The sequence below is a fragment of the Sparus aurata genome, chromosome 8 (genome assembly GCF_900880675.1).
Source record: "Sparus aurata chromosome 8, fSpaAur1.1, whole genome shotgun sequence".
In the NCBI taxonomy this organism is placed as follows: Eukaryota; Metazoa; Chordata; class Actinopteri; order Spariformes; family Sparidae; genus Sparus; species Sparus aurata.
In genome coordinates, this window is record NC_044194.1 from 28,147,965 (window position 1) to 28,164,805 (window position 16,841).

At 40.1% G+C, this 16,841-nt stretch overlaps 1 protein-coding gene across 4 annotated transcripts in view; it reads right to left on the bottom strand.

Moving 5' to 3' along the window:
- Positions 1-16,841, bottom strand: part of LOC115587369 (polypeptide N-acetylgalactosaminyltransferase 18-like) — a 182,659-nt gene that overhangs the window by 33,355 nt on the left and 132,463 nt on the right. For all 4 annotated transcript variants that reach the window (XR_003985029.1, XM_030427205.1, XM_030427204.1 and 1 more), the window contains exons 8-9: positions 15,852-15,989; positions 7,276-7,371 (exon numbers count right to left, since the gene is read on the bottom strand). Coding sequence is in view for 3 of the 4 variants with exons in the window: in XM_030427205.1 (XP_030283065.1) it covers positions 7,276-7,371; positions 15,852-15,989 (234 nt within the window). In the remaining variant the exon portion in view is untranslated. The remainder of the gene's footprint in view (positions 1-7,275; positions 7,372-15,851; positions 15,990-16,841) is intronic.

The window sequence follows — 16,841 nt, forward strand, 5'->3', positions numbered from 1 at the left end:
TTAAATAACTTGTCTGGTTAGATCAAATGAACGCAGACCTACAGTTGAACCTTATATGTTTATTTAATTATTACATATAGAGTTAAGGGGAACTCCTTCACAAACATTATGTGTTATTAAAGGGTTCATTATTCGAGAATTATACATACAAGTCGTGCATTCTAAATTATTATTATCTAAAAAAATTATTAGTCTGTCTCTTGTATTAAATCACACATCTAGTTATTTAATCTATTCACACTGACTCAACATGATAGAAAAAAACTTTTAATTAAATGTACGTTAAAGTTATAGAATTACACGGAAAATGTACATGTAATTAAATTGATTAATTCAATGTTTCAGGCAAATCATTTTTTCAGTGTGGTGAAGTGTAGATTTATGTAGCGAGGAACACATAACGACAGAGAAACTGACTTTGATTAACATTCATAAATGCAGTGCATATTCAATTAAATTAAATTCAAACCTTTATCCAAACTGAACAATGGCATAAAACAAGCAGAAGCAAACCAGTAGGTCTGCACAATTAATCAAACTAATATTAACATTGCAACATGGCCAAGTGTAATGTCAGCAGAAGCTGCAAAGAGCATTAGAATGAAGTAGGGACGATTAAAAAAAAACCAAACAAACTGAAAATTGTGATGCTGAATGATGATAACCACTGATCTCTATCATAGTGCAACCGTTACTTTAAAAAAAAACTGTACTACTAATTGTTTACTATATTGTGAGGCCCTACAAACCAAGTGACCGAGTGAGATGATGTAATTCATTCGTATGTCACATATCAAGAGACTCCAAGAGGCTGCAGCACTCGTGCAGGCAGCAGTCTGTCCAAGATCAGGCCTGGCACGAGCTACCTAGATGTGATATACGAGGGCTGTTCTCTAATCAGGGCTTTAAAGATAAACAGATACTAGAGATTTTTACATCTCACAGTCAGACACGGCCAACCGAGCTTATCATACAGGGTGCAGTGGTAAGTACTGTTGCTATCACTGGTAGTGAAGCTTAGTGCTGTGATGGCTGTCATCCATGTTGGTTTTGGTGCAAGAAAATGCAGTTTATCACCACAACTCCAAGTTATCACTGATCAGTGGTTCAGTGTGCTGTCTAAAACATCTGTGTTGCTGAAACAAACCAAACTTAAAGGGTTACTCCACCCATTTAACAAGTTTACAGATCTTGAGGAGTGCTACTGCATATGTGAAAAAAAAAGTAGCGTAAAGCCTTTTGTGGCTCCAGAGGAGGCCGCATGTAATCTGATAATTTGTCTCCAGTAATGTCACTCATTGGCGAAGTGGCATTGTGGGTAATGAAGCAGCCAGGTTTTGTAAAGCGGCCCACTAGTCAAAAATTGCACTCCTGTAGCACTGCTGGACTCATTATGGACAGTTTAAAAACAAATGATCGAATGTATCGCCTTTTTTATTCCTCACAGTCTTTACTTTTTCTTCTTTTTTGAGCCACTGGAGGCAAGTTTACAGTTGACATGTGGCCACGACAGGCTTTATGCTACTCCTGCCACATATGCAGTACTACTCTCTGACACCTGTAAACACATTTTAATGTGGGAAATTGGCAGAGTTACACTTTAGTTTAAAATGACCACCAGGATCTTCAGGGCGAATATTTCTCAAGTTGGCAGCTTCGCCTTGAGTGAAACTGGTGGGACATGACGGTGGCATGAAGTTGAAAGCGCTGGTCATTTACCGCGGTAAGTGAAAAAGTGCTCGACTGAACGCGTGCCAATGAAATCCTCATCCTGTGAAACGTCTCTCACTCTCTCTCTGTCTCTCTCTCTCCCGCTCTGTCTGTCTCATCCTCCTCTTCGTACCCTTCCAGGCTTCCCTCCCTCGGCTGTGTCAAGTGGCCGAGGAGGAAAATGAGGAACGTTATGCATCGTTGACATTCAGCAGATCATCAGGTATTCAGAGCCATATCCATCTATCCCGTTGGACACGGACACACACGCACAGAAATGATTCATTTCAGAAAGGAGAGGACTCAGAGGTAATCTGAAGGATTGGACGAATCCGAATAAAAGGATCTGAATGGGGAATAAGAAGGGCCGGGGGGGAATAACATTACAAAAGACACTCCATATGAATAAAGAAAAAAGAATAAAAAGCGATAGAAGTGCATGATAGAAGACCAGAGGAATATTTGAGTCTTTGATGTTGGCTGTGAAGACAGTTCCTGCTGCTTTTCGCCCCGCATCCTCAGGCCTCTTATCGTTGATTTGTTTCAGAACTCTTTTTGTCTTGCGTTCAACAATGATTTCAAGAACAACACACCACTTTTGGCCATAAAAAACACATTTGTTATTGTTTTACCATGTGTCAGTCGGAGCGGGGTTACCCACTCGAGGAGAGGTTGTTTTTTTTTCGTAAATGCAGTGTGTGAGAATATCCATTCACAGAAGGCATCATGGATTTATCCATTTTAAACTAAGATTCTGTAATCCCTCCCTGATTACGGCAGCAGGTACAGAGTAGATATTAACTTCCATTTCGTTTTATGTGCACATAATGTGTGTATATGCGCTTCTGAATCGAAAAAAGGCCAAATATCTCCAACCTACAAAGTGATTAGTTCCCCTCGCTGATCCTGTGCTGTGTAATTATATTCTGCTGCTATCATGACATATCCCAGTAAAGCACCCCAAATACCTCTGTTATCTGGAAACATGTCACAGCGCGGTGGGTAAATTATGGTTTGCTAGAAGTCATTTGTCTTTTTTCGGAAGATTAAATTCCTCCGCAAATATGAGCGAACAAATTATCTGTTCATTTGCTCTGCCTCTAATATCTCAAAATAACTCGGCTGCAGCTAAATATCTGTTCACTAACACTAACTGGGAAAAGCAAACGCCTGGCTTTGAACTTGGCTGTGTCTGAAAAAATGCGAGTTTTAAGACACAGCCCCTCAGATTTGAACAAATTAGCATCATGTAGGCCAGATGAATAATACTGCATGATTCTGCGTCCCACAGGACGGGGATTAAATTGGCCCACAGGCCTCTCTTTGGGCAGCGCTGGCTCGGACTGAGGGCAGTCTGCTCTGCCGCGGGCTGAATACATTTACCTGCCATCTTTCCGTCCATCTGCCAAATTCATTTTGGGAATGTCAAAAATGTTTCACTAAGTGTCTTCTAGGCTTCTAAGTAGCGCATTCGGAATTAAAGCAACATTATAGATTTGTTTTTACCTTACGCCAGCTTGCAGCTAAATGCTGATTTCTACGTGATGTTGTTTTTAAGAAACAGTTCACAGAAAAATACAAATTCAGCATAGTCCAACCTGAAAGAGCCCAACTTGTTTTGAAAAGATGTTACTTACCCTCTAACCCTCCACGCAGGGTTGAACTTGCCCCAACTTCAGACGGGGTTTGAGCGCTTTTAGCTTAGCAGCTCACGCAAAGTTTTTGGCTTTAAAAAAGAGGAGTAATTATAGCCTTTCAAATCAATTTGGGATCTTGGACTTTTGTAGACTTGGAGGATATGTTTTCCTTTTCGTATATTTCAAAATCAATTTTATTCATATAGCCCAAAACCACAATCACATTGCCTCAGTAGGCTTTACAATCTGTATAACCAACGGCACCCTCTGTCCTTCAGTTCGAGTGAGGAAAAACCTGCCATATTGAGGGAAAAAAAAGGATCCCATCTTTTTCAGTTGTTTAGGATGTTTTGCTGTGACACTCCAGAAATGACTGTGGACTGCAACATGAGCAAGTCCATAATGACTGAATTGTTATTTTCTGGTGAACTCTACCTTTAATTCTGAGTCTGCTAGTTCTGCTTAAACTGAGCACAAAACTCAAGAGACAATTATTGGAAAGTTTACAGCTGATTTTATGATTTTTTTTTTTTTGGTTGTTTCGTTTTACAATTTTTAAACTACTGAACTTTGAAACAGCATGGAAATGAGCAGACGATGACTGTATCTTCATTCTAGGGGGAACTGTTTCGTTAAGCTCTTCGTTGTGAATAGAATAAGCCCTTCATTGTGGCCTTGCCCATATCAATTAGTTACGTTTCAATAAATAGATAGTGAAGGAGTGAAGGAGATAAAAACGTACTAATACAAGTCAATTTCTTTATCAGCAGCACCTGCTGATTATGCTGTGTCCAGGAAAGAGAAAATGTGAAAGGCGAAACGACAGGACGGAGAAACGCCAACACAGCTGTTTCAGCAGCTGATTCAGTGCTACGAGAGTACGACCCAGATAGAGTTGGATGTTTCCGACGTCAAGGCGCCGGTCATAGCTATTAACTTTACTGACAATGGAGGCAAGGCTTGGAGTGTCCTCAGAAGGCTGCTGGGTGCCGGGCTCGGCGCGTTGGCGGAGTCTAGCTCTGATTATGCGAGCCTCTTTATGGCAGCCAGGATATAACGCAGACGGTAAAATATTAATTTTTAATTCAGTCAAGCTACAGAGCATTTCAAAGTGGTGAAAAGCAGAAATACAAAGTCACACTCTCTTGCTGTTTAAAGTATTTTTCAGTGCCTCCATTAAATGGCCAATAAGTGCCGCCTTTACAGCCCCTAAGAATTTAAATGGCCCTGAATCTGCAGAAGGCTGATAGAGTTGTTGATTGGCCTCAGTGACTCGAGTATTACTTTACGGATACTTCAGCCGTGAAAGCTGAAATGTTTCGCTCCACAAGCAAAACAGCACATGACAAAGCAGCATTATTACAGCACGGTGATAGATTGGCTCTTTGTTGCATTTCCTTCCAGATCTGGGCTCTAATTAGACAGCTTTCTCATTATGGAAATGTGACTTTTTCATTTATGTAAACGACAGACCCACATCGCTCGACATTACTCATGCCCCTATACGCAGATTCACTATAATTCCTCGAAACTACTTTACATTATTAACTCCAACCACATAAAAGCGCAACTTCCTCTTGACTGTGGAAATGTTTAAAGCTGCGCTGGCCAATCTCTTCACATCAACAATTGTTCAAATAACTATGTGTGACGCTATAGTAGTTGCTTGGAGTGATCAGCATGTGAGGCAGCTGGATTTGTAAGATCATGTAATCATGTGAGCTCGCAAAACTATCCTATGAGGTCCTATGAGGAACTACTGGCAGCTGTGGGTATTTATTTAGCCAAAGAGTTGACTGTTCACTTGCCTTTACACATAAAATGAAACCTGGTTAGGTTAGACACTGAAACTACTTAAGTTGAATTTTGGAAAAGATCACAGCTTGGGTTGAAAAAGCCTTGTTTTAATTTGTAAGTCACCCCATGTCACATAAACACACCACTCACGTGATGTAGGTTATGTCATTTACATAACTTGATGCTGTGTTCAGACCAAACGTGATACAAAGTTTTAGTCAGTGATGAGATGGAGGGAAGTGAGTGAGAAGGTTTGGCTACCTGCTACGTTTTGGAAATGCTCTCAGCACTGCACAGCATAGCTCTTAGCGATCCAAACTCAATTCAGGGAACAAGCATTTGAAAAGTGGTTTGCTTGTCGTCTGGCTGACAGACCTGACCAAGCATGAATTCAGGCTGTTTACAAGACAGCATTATGATGTTATTATCTCAACGTCCTTCTGATCCACTTACTGCTGTCAGAACACAGAGAAATCTCTATGTCTTGGGTCCATACTGATGTCGTTTGTGGTTATTATTATTTGCGTTACTAAACCTACAATTAAAACTTGGCCGAGTAACACAAGGTGAATATTTTCTTCGTGTTTGGTCTGAACACAGCATTAAACACAAATTGCTCTTGGTCAGGACGTGAACACCGGTCTCATTGGAAGTGAGGTCCAGTATATGACCCACCCAACCAGCCCAACCACCTCTAACTGTGCTGGAGGGGTAACTACAGCATTCAAATTTTAAGAATAGGGCCACTGTCCAGGCAGCTGGATTCGACATGCTTGGGGGGAGAACCGACTTCAGCTGGTGGTAGCGCACTCCCTCTGTTGGTATAATTGGTTGACATTAGCCCATAATGGATGCTGATAGACAGATGGTTCATCCAATAACCTGCAAAGTATTTTGTGTTTGCCAGCTTCTAGAGGTGCCTTTCCAGATGGTTTTGTGATGCAAACCATCCGGTGTGAGGTTCGGTAGTGATGGGCCCAAAGAGAACTACCACCAACGTTGTAGTTCCTTTAACCTATCCTAAATACAGTTTTAACATTCTTTTGGTTTTCTGGTCCACAAATCTGCTCTAACCACCACAGCCAAAAGCTCAGATAAACTAACTGTACACTACCTGTCCACGACCAAATAAGAGTATTTGAATTAAGAACTGGCTGGGGAACATAAAAGACAATCTAAAATAATGTGCAAATAATGGACTTTCATTTATCAGGTGGACACAAACAAAACTCATGCAAAACTTAATGCAGGGATAATATTTAAATGTAATGTTTCCAACCAAACCCTCAGGAAGAGCGCCAGGCTTTGAAGCAAACTTTCATAGTGGCCAAACCATGTGATAACATCACATAATGAACTGGGGTACGTACATTTTGAAAGAAGCAGCTGTGAAAAGGTGGATACATCTTTTTTTTTTTTTAGCGTGACAGTCAATGTAGAATGGCTCGTTTCACTATCATAATTTGATAACATTTGGAAAGTCTCGAAGACCGCACGACTGAATGATAATTTCCGTTCGAATTAGCTGGTTGCTACACGGGAAGCTAGCCAGCTCAGTCGATGGAAGTCTCTAGTGTGCACGCTCTGTGCGCCCCACAATGCAGAAGATCCAGGTAATACTATATCCAGGAAGTCATTTTGGCTTCATGTCCCACTGAGCAGCTTTCATAGGAATTGAGGGCTCCATCTCTGGCGCTTTATCCAGATTGAAATTCCAATCCATGTTTTTAACTGGCTCTGCTGCCTCCGAGTGGCCACAAAAATAAATAAACATACTAAAAATACAACAACAAAAGAATTCATGTCGCTTTAAAAGTGATGTTGATGATTTCACGATATTCTTAATTCATTTTGATGTTCAAAACTGGGACAGCATATCGAGCGTGTTCTCACGCAGCCTTTTTGTTGTGCAGAGAATAAAGGGACATCACTCACACATATATAATGCAACCTCATGCAATAGTTGCTCTCTCTAAGTCCCCCATTTAAAATCACAAAGGCGGCAGAAGAGTTCAATTATCCACTGACAACAACCTCTCTTAAGATCTCTCTGTGTGATCAGGGTGTGTGCTACTGAAGAGGGAGAGAAGAGAAAATGGAACGTAGCCGGATAAAATGAGAGCCCACTGACCTGTGGTGTCATACCATGACAGAGGTACATGATGGGAACGTTGTCGGTGTCCGGCCCCTGGTCCAAACACAGGTTGTCTCTCAGACTGTTCTTCAACTGGAGAAACAAGACAGAGATAACAACAGGTGAAAACGAGGCGAGGGAGAAAGTGAAAATGAAAAAGGGCTCTCCAGTGATGACAAAACTCGAAGGATGTGGGTTTTATCATTTGAACATTAGAAAAGCAATAAGGAAGTGGAAATGGACAACTCTCATAACTCTCATAACTCTCATTTGCAGCAATGTTAAATAAAATGGGCTCCCAGCGCGATGTTTTTTCAGGCTGTCAGAATTTGGCAGCTTTTGATTTGATCACAAAGACACTGAATAGAAAAAGACAGCACACCTTCAGGCTGACTTCACCTTCATCTTTGTCTCTTGACAAAAACCTCAATAAAACCTTTGTTGCTTCAAATGCTGGTTTTTGTTGTTGTTGTTTTTTTCAGATTTACAGGCTTTATTTAGATTTCTTTGAGGGAATAGTTCAATATTTTTGTAAATAGTGTTCTCAGCTGCCTTTCTGACAGCCACAAGAAAAGATTGATATCGGTGTCATGTCTGTGTGTTCAGTTAGGAGCTGGAGTCCAGAAGAGCTCAGCGAAGGTTAGCATAAACACGGGAGGCATGGAGCATGCTAACAGCTACGCTCACCCCTAGAAACACTTTAAAAAAAACAAAAAGCTGTGTTATTCACATTTTGTCTCTTTTTTGTTGAATCCATACATAAACAATGTAGTAACAGTTTTAGCCTACGTTAAGCTAGGCTAAAAACACGTCTTGAGTTTGTAGTCCCATGAGTTTTTTGAATTGGTTTTTGGTTACATGCCTGAAATAAGGTTACATGTTTTGTTCTACGACATAAAATACATCATTAAATGTCCCACAGTTCAATTACAAAGCGCTTACCTGTCTCAAAAACTGCAGTTGCTAACAAGATGCTAAATGAGACCACAGACATACGATGCTTACTTCCAGGTAAGCTCACAAAAATACGTCATCCCTACAGCGCTCTATTATGCACCGAGAAGATTGATATCAGTAATATCACCTCGCTCTCAGATGGGAGAGTGAGATCACAGCTTCTAAAGGGTTAAAATAGTCCTTGAAGCTGAAAAACACACATAACTGCTTTCACTTATAGATGTGATTTCAGAATCTTTGAGCATACTTCATGTAAAGGACAAGCAAGTCTGTCTTTTCTCCCCGCATTCCTCTCTTTCCCCTCTATCCGTCTCTCCTATCCGTCTCTACATAATTAATTACTCCATTATGACAGAGCGGTACACCACGCAGCTCTAACTTTGTGGCCAAAGTGAAGACAAATGGAACCACTGTAGGCTAATTACTGTGTGCCAGGAGAAAGTCATACAAACACTTTACACTACCCTTCAACTTTTTTTTTCTGGCAGACGCCGAGTAATATCTCGGAGAGGAAAAGCGTCTGTACTTTTTGGATGGCAGTTTACGCCTATAATTTGGCCATATTCCACAGAGAATTACAGACTAATTGTGCAATATGTGTTAATTAACACGGGGCAATCAATATACCTCAGTTTGTCCTTGCTCCTTCAAACATTTACAAGAAAGGGTCAAGCAGGCATATTTTAAAGGAATAGTCTGGTTTATTCTCCATCAGTGTCTCCATCTGCAGATTGCGTCAAGCAGTTTGAAGAGAAGGTCAGATGGGAATAGGTTTGCAGTGAAAAAACGATGATGCGCATGTTCTCTGTGCTACTCTTAAATTGGACTCTTATGTTAATCACTGCAATTTATTTCCAGACCCACTTTTAGGCAAAGGCTGCAATGGCTGATCATCAGTCAGTTCTGGTTTGGAACAACTGTGAGAGTTGATCTAGATGATATTTGATGTGTGTGATTGACTTAAATATGATATTATATTAGTTACTGCCAGTTATTTCAAATGTTTAACTTTAACTAGTTTATTGTTGATGTTTGCAATTGTTCTGCAAGGTAGCAGAGCAACACTTTGTCTCTGGCATTTAAAAGGTTGCATGGAAATGGGAAGCAAGAACGAACAAATCTGCAGACCTAATTAAAGTAGCCATCATCAATATTCCCATCCAAACAAAGTACCACATGATTACTTCTGTTTGACAATAACTGTTTATACTTAAAGTATTATCAACTCATTCTGCACTTCCCCTAAGCTCTACTTTGTTTTCTGGCCCCCAACTTTAATGTGTTGTTTGAGTCTCATCATTCTCATAAGCAAACTGTCCCGCTCCAGCAGCCAGCAGTTTTAAACAAAAACAAGAATCGGGGTTGTATGGCTCTGTGCACCGGTTAAGACGCTGTTCCAGAGCTGTGGTGCTGAATAATGGCCAAAACATTTATCGTCAAATAGTATGACTTCGTTTGGAAATTGACCTTTGATCTCTCAAATCTAATCAGTTCAACCTTGAGTTGAAGTGGACACGTAGTTGAAATATGGAGAATTTCCCTCAAGGCATTCTTGAGATATCGTGTCCACAGCATGGAACGGCCAGACAGACAACCCGAACACATAATGCCTGCGGCCACGGCTATCGCCGACAGAGAACGTAAAAAAACCCAATATCCACACCTGCACAGCACCATACCACAGACAGACAAGTTCTAGCTGGTGAACATAATGGAGCATTTAGCAGCAAAATATGAGCAAAATATTTCTCTCATTAGTTGGTGGTGACCAAAGACAGCACTAAAAGGAGATTAAAATATCCCTTCACCAAGTGGCCAAAGGTATGGTTCTGAATAAAGGCCAAAGATGCACTATGTCTGCTGAATTTGAAAATAGGCAAGTATGTTTGCAATATATAACACTATATTAAGAATATACTGCAGGCTTGAGACTGGATGTCTTTACCCAAAGTATAGGCTACCTGGAGTGATGCAATGTACTGGTATTGACAATAAACAAGATATTTTAAATGTAAATATGGATGCTGTCTTATTAATAAACATATCATTATATCTTTTAAACAGTTATTTAATTCTAATCAGGAGGTTTTTTTTTTAAATCTCTGTCCATTAAAGCTGCATTAAAGTGAAACAAAATGCAACCTAAGCTTTTTATGTGAATGTATTTGAGTCAAACCTTCGTGTAAAAGCATAATTACAACGAAAGAGGCACTTTTAGGATTTACCGTATTTTCGTTTTCAGGTCAAACTCATTTTAAATGGGATTGCTATTTTAAAAACACTAAGAAGACTCGACACAATATGAAACTTTGCTCTTAGTCTCACCAGGGTCTCTACACATGAACACGAGCATTGAGAACATGGTTTGTGTACACAGAGTTTACTAAAAAGAGAGTTTTTTGGCAACTCACGTTAGCAGAGCAGCATAGTTAGCATGTTTCTTCCGCTAGCTGCCGTCATGGCAGCCAGAAGTGTCAATCTCTGAATGCAATGTAACATGGGGGAGAGTTAAGGTGGAACGCTCCTAAAGCTTAGCTCCATATAAATGCACGGATAATTCATTGTTTTGTCGTTAGCGAAAAACAATATTGACCTCGAAGTTGAAAAAGGAGCCTCATATTAGAAGCAATATTAAAATAAAAAGCCAGAGAAGTCACGTAGCAGTCCACCTTAACTCTCCTCCATGTTACATTGCATTCTGAGATCGATACTTCTCGGCTGCCATGATGGCAGCTAACGAAACAATCTACTGCTAAGGTGAGTTGTTCAAAAACTTTCTTTTTAGCAAACTCTGTGTACACAAACAATGTTCTCAATGCTCGTGTTCATGTGTAGAGACCCTGGTGAAACTACGAGCAAAGTTTCATGTTGTGTCGAGCCTTCTTAGTGTTATCGCTATCGCTAATTTACCCCTAGCACTCCCATTTAAAATGAGTTTGACCTGAAAACGAAAATACGTAAATGTTAAAAGTGCCTCTTTCGTCGTAATTATGCTTTTACACGAATGTTTGACTCATATACATTCATAAAAAAAGCCTAGGTTGCATTTTGGCAAGAGTTTCACTTTAATGTATTTCTGACCACTAGGAGGCAGAATAACTGTAAAACAGGCAGTGCAACGGCAGAGAGGCAGAAAGGCAGGTTCATCATGCCTTCGGCACTTCGATGCAGTTTTTTTGCATCGCTGGTTACAAAATGTTGAGAGCAGTGACACTGACCCAAACAGTAAATGTGCTTTGCAGCCAAAACCATGACATTAAAGAGGCCAAACGGGTCGGTAGAGCTCCAGAATTGGTGATAATTCTCTGTGGACAACTACTTATTCTCTCAATTTCAAGGTAAAAATAATAATTAAAGCATTTAAAATAGCATCTAAATGTTAATGCTTATAGACTGGGGTACTCTCACTGACTTAAATGCACACACAAATTTAAAAAGCATAGATTCCAACGCTTCCTTTAGAGGGAACTGTTGAAGTGATAGTTCACGTTGTAATTTGTAAACAGTGTGTGGCAGCCATCCTAAATCATGCCATTAAAGTGACCTTTAAATAGTGGTGATTTGAATAGCAATGTCTATTCAAGCTCTGTGGTATTAGAATAGGTCTGCTTCATCATTTCTCATTAATGTTTGCAAAACAGCAACATTAATATCTAAAGATGAATGTGAGGATTTATTAGCTGCGTCCAAGACTCGTACTAAAGTCTAAGTCCAAAGTTGCAATTGTGTGAGTGTATGGTGAGTGAACAGAGAGAACGACCTTCATTTTCTACTAATGTCATCAACATACAATGTGCAAAAGCCTTTCTTCTCCATCTGCTGAATAGTGCCCAGTCATCCCACTCACTATTTAGACAGATCACTGACTACATCTCTAGCTCAGTTCATTTGGTGCATCCCACCACCTCCTCGTGCTCCTCTGCATTCACATCACACACAGTCCTGTGAGCTTTCCTGCGCAGTTCTTGATCTGCTCCTGAAGGCCGAGCTGAGCTTTCTGCTTCACAGTGTCTCACATTGCTGTCACACTTATCACAGTGGCTAAGGAAAGGAAATCCGTTTACCTGTTACCGTATTTCTCAGAGAGGTCGCAGGTCAGGCTCAGCTGCACAGCAGCAGCAGCAGCCCTGGATTATTGGTAGGTTGTAGTTTCTTGCTTAAGGGCACAACAGTACAGCGAATGCATATGAAACAATAGCTCCGTCTGCCCTGTCATCCTCGCCAACGTGGATGTTGCTGCTGTTTGTAAATTTAATTGATAGACAAGCCCCGTGGTACACTGACTGTTGTACTTCCATAAATATCCTTTGGGAAAGAATCACATTACTTTCACTGATTTACGCTTATAGACACATCAGGTCTTCAGTTACTGTTGACTGACATTGCCACCAATGACAGAGCCACAATGCTAACACGGCTAAATATCGTTGTGTTGTGTTAGTAACATATGCTATTCAGGTGCTTTTTTCACAACCATGGGGACCTTTGTATTGGGAAAAAGTTACAGAAAATATTGAAGTGTTAAATTTGTTAATAATATACAATTTAACAATTAAATCGGTGTCTTGGATCGACGGAATCATTGGGTGGACTCTACGTGAAAAAAAATGTGTCACATTTAAAGCCGCATTTAATCCTAATATCACATATCCTCTTTATTCAATATTTACCTTTGTGTTAAGTGCATTCATCCAGCTTCTGTTTCATGTTAAATAAGAGATGAGTGAATGAACAGATGGCACCACACCACAGCACTTGTTGTACTCCCTCCAACTGCTATCTCCTGTGAGAGTTTGTCTTAGTCAAATATGTAATCTTCATATCTACATCTCTCAGATGTCACTGAGGCAACGCTTTCATCTCACACACTCAAAGCCGAGCCCCCGCACATGCTCAGTCGTGTCAACAAATAACTCCATCCAGCTCGCAAGTGTTTACTGAACAACAGGCACATGAGACTCAGTCACTGCTGCTGCATCAGAGAAGAACCACACCGGCCTGTCATCCATCATCGGTTCATGCCTTCGTCTTTTTCTCCAGTGACAGACTTGAAGTCAGGCAGAGTCAATAAAGACCTTTTCAACCTAAAGGGAACAGGTTCTGTGTCATGGTAATATTCAGGCAGCATTCAAAAGTTCTAAGTTTAAAAAAGTAAAAAAAGAAAAAGTCGAAGAAGTGGCAATCAAAAAATCACAATCAAAAATGAAATTAATAAATTATTAGAAGTTGGACTCAGTGAAGAAGAAGTACATTTTTCTTCCACTATCAGCAGAGCACTCTGTGAGTGGTGGGATAATTCCGCTCAGCTTTCAACAGATTACTGTCATTTTTCAATTATGCAAAATCCTCCCACAGCCGTTAGCTGAAGAGAGGAATAGCCATGCAGAAATTAAGTGGTATAAAAAGGTTCGCCCTTTCAATACCCCGCTGCTGTGATTTGAAGTGAGCTCTTGCAGCAGAGAAATATATATATATATATATATATATATATATATATATATATATATATATATATATATATATATATATATATATATATATATATTATATATACACCTCATGTTGTGCGTTCAATTAGACTCAGTGTTAATAGAAAAGTTAAAGTTGCACAGCTTGAAATACTTAGGAAAGTTTTGTTGAAATGACGAGGTGTTATTGCCGTGTCTGCGCCAACGTTTATCAGATGGCTCTAACTGAGGAAGTTTGAGTTGCTTTCCTTAAAATCACATGACCACACAATAAAACACTGCTCTACATATATGCAACATAAATTCACCATCGTGCGCCAGATCCAAATTTAACAAGGTTGAAGACTGAGTGACGAAAAAAATGACAAAACAGATTTAAAACTACCCGAAAAAATAAATAAATAGATAATTTAGCTTCAGCTACGATGGACATAAGGCTTTTACAGCCAGGAATAGTAGGAAATGTTTTGTTTTGATGGAAATGTTTAGTCAGGAGGAGGTGTTCATGTTGTCTCAGAGCTATTGAGCTTTTCAACAGAACTAAATAAGTCTGGGTTAGCTTTTGTGCAATTTAAAGCAGGGAATGATTAATAGTGAGGTTGTCAACTATTAAATTATTACCAATGGTGCCAATATACCAATGATTTTGATAAACGATTTATTGGTTTGAGTCAATCTCTGATCTTTGGCTTGTGGACAAACCATTTGGAAAAGACATTTCAAGTTTTCCGTCCCAACCACGTCTGTGTCCATTTTTCCCCCCCTTGTTTCCTCTGGGTCATAGATATGTGAATTTAGGCAAATGAAAATGGCCTGTCGGTGCAGAATGTGGCCAGTACAGAATGTAACAGATGAAACTCAGTTTTCCAGTCTTTAGTGTGTCTGAGTAGGCGTCAGCGTTGATGCGCACGGCATTGTCTCCCATCCTCACTCTCCTCGTTCCAGGCTCTATCACTCAGCACATCTGTCTGCTCGCCCTGTCTCTTGTAAAGATATATCATCCCCAGCTCTCACGTGTCTCCATATCTCTGTGCACCTCGAGATATTCCACATCTGCCGACCTGCCTGCTTGTCACTGCCTGCTTCTATCCACCGTACCACACACCACTTCATCCACATTTTCTTGTATTCTTTAATATATGTCATTACTTCACCTCACTCTGAGTCTCTGCCTTACATTTTGGTCTGCCATGCAACCACTTTGTAGCAGAGTCATCTTGGCCTTCGGGTGACACTTACTGACATTTGTGACTATGTTCTGACACTTTACAATCAACAAATTAATAAATCAAGAAAATGATTGACAAATTAATCGGCAATGAAAACAAATGGTAGTTGCAGCCCTAATGTTTATAGTGTATAGTGTTTGCATAATGTGTATAGTACTTTTTTATATTTACATTTCAAGAGATGCTTAAAGTGACTGAACAGAGGAGAATGTGCTAATGTGTCCACTGGATGTGTAAGTGCTTGCTAACAGGTTTCCCACAGCAGCCTCAAAAGTTGAAATTATGTTGTGTTCCGCTGCCAAAGTGTCCAAAACATCGATTCACATTTAAATAAATCCTAAAGCGGTGATTCACTCTGAGATGAACTGCCTGAGTCAAACAGAGGATGAAGTATAGTGGCAACCTTTACCGCTCAGCTAATCACAACATTAAAAAATATGACAGCTTAGTGCAACACTTTGGTTCCTTTATCTTAATTAAAACAAGTTAACTGTTGGAGCACACCAATAGGAGTCTTAATAAATGTGTTTCCTTTTTTGTTAAAATGGCGCCAGAGAAGGACAAATTAAAATCTGTTCACACATTTTTAAAACTCCCTGCTGGTGAGCTGCCACAACAGTGGTATATTAATTTTTGATGAAGCTAAAGGAGCATCTTGTTCCTATAACATAATGAATTCAGATACTCCTGAATACTTCATGTTCTGTTTGGAGGAGTTCTCTGTATGCGTAGCACCCAATGGGGACCGAGTGAGGAAGTGTACAGTGTTGTGTTTCTCAAACTGTGGGCTGCGATCCAGACCTGTCCCTTTATCACTTTAAATAACAAGCCCATTTTTCATCGTGATAATAAATTGATTTACTCAAATTGAGGGAAATATTTAGGAATCCTGGGGCTAAGAAAATAACATTGAACTCACCACTCCGTATGCAACCGTGTCGCTGTAGGATCGGAGCTCGGGGTAGATGTTAGACAGGAACCAGCTGAACGGTCGGCACTTGAGTCTAGCTCGCAGGGCTTTCCTCTGAGAAATGTCCCCGATGTCTATTCCTGAGTTCTAGAGAAGGAAATGAATACAAGCGTAAAGCATGAGTGCACACGTGAACTTCTCCAATGTTGCAAGAAATCAAAAATAATGAGCGCAGAAGTCAGAATCCTTGGAGTGGCGATGCACGCACTCCAAAAAATAACTGAGCAAGACATCAAGTGTCTTGAGTGGAAGTCAGTGAGTGAAGAGAGGCTGAAGTGAGGAAGTTTATTGAAAACAAGAGTGTGACACCGAAGATCTTCGGGTTGTGGACTGTATAATCAGAAAAATGGATGAATGAATACATTGGCAACATTTTGTTGTTGATTTCTCAAGTCGGCCGAGGAAAAAATCCAAACATTTGCTGGTTCCAGTTTCTCGAAATGGGAGAAAATACTGCTGTTCTTTGTTTGAATCCATTGTAAATCTGATTCCCGGTCAACTGGATACAACATAGACCGGTGAGAAGAGACAAGTAAGCAGCAGAGAAGATTCTGAGAGAATCAGTCAGGACATGAAGGCTGTTATTTAAGGTCTTATGCTGTAATGATTAAGGTGGAGCGATAATGCCTAAAAGGTGAGACAAATGCAGCTGATTGCACAGTCACTGATGTGCAGCATGGTGTGCGTATGTCCACATGAATGTAGGTACATCCAGTGTAAGTGTATATGCACAAGTATGGAGCATAAATCTTTGAAATCTGTACTGCTGGAGCCAAGATATCGTTCTGACTCAGCCGTATAAAAAAAACAACAAAAACAAGAAACATGAATAAAAAAACACAAAAAATAAAAAAGGACAGCCTCGGGGGTCTGCACACAGAACACTGAGAATCTTCAGGCAGACAAAACTTGGAGTGGTTGAGGAAAATGGAAACACTC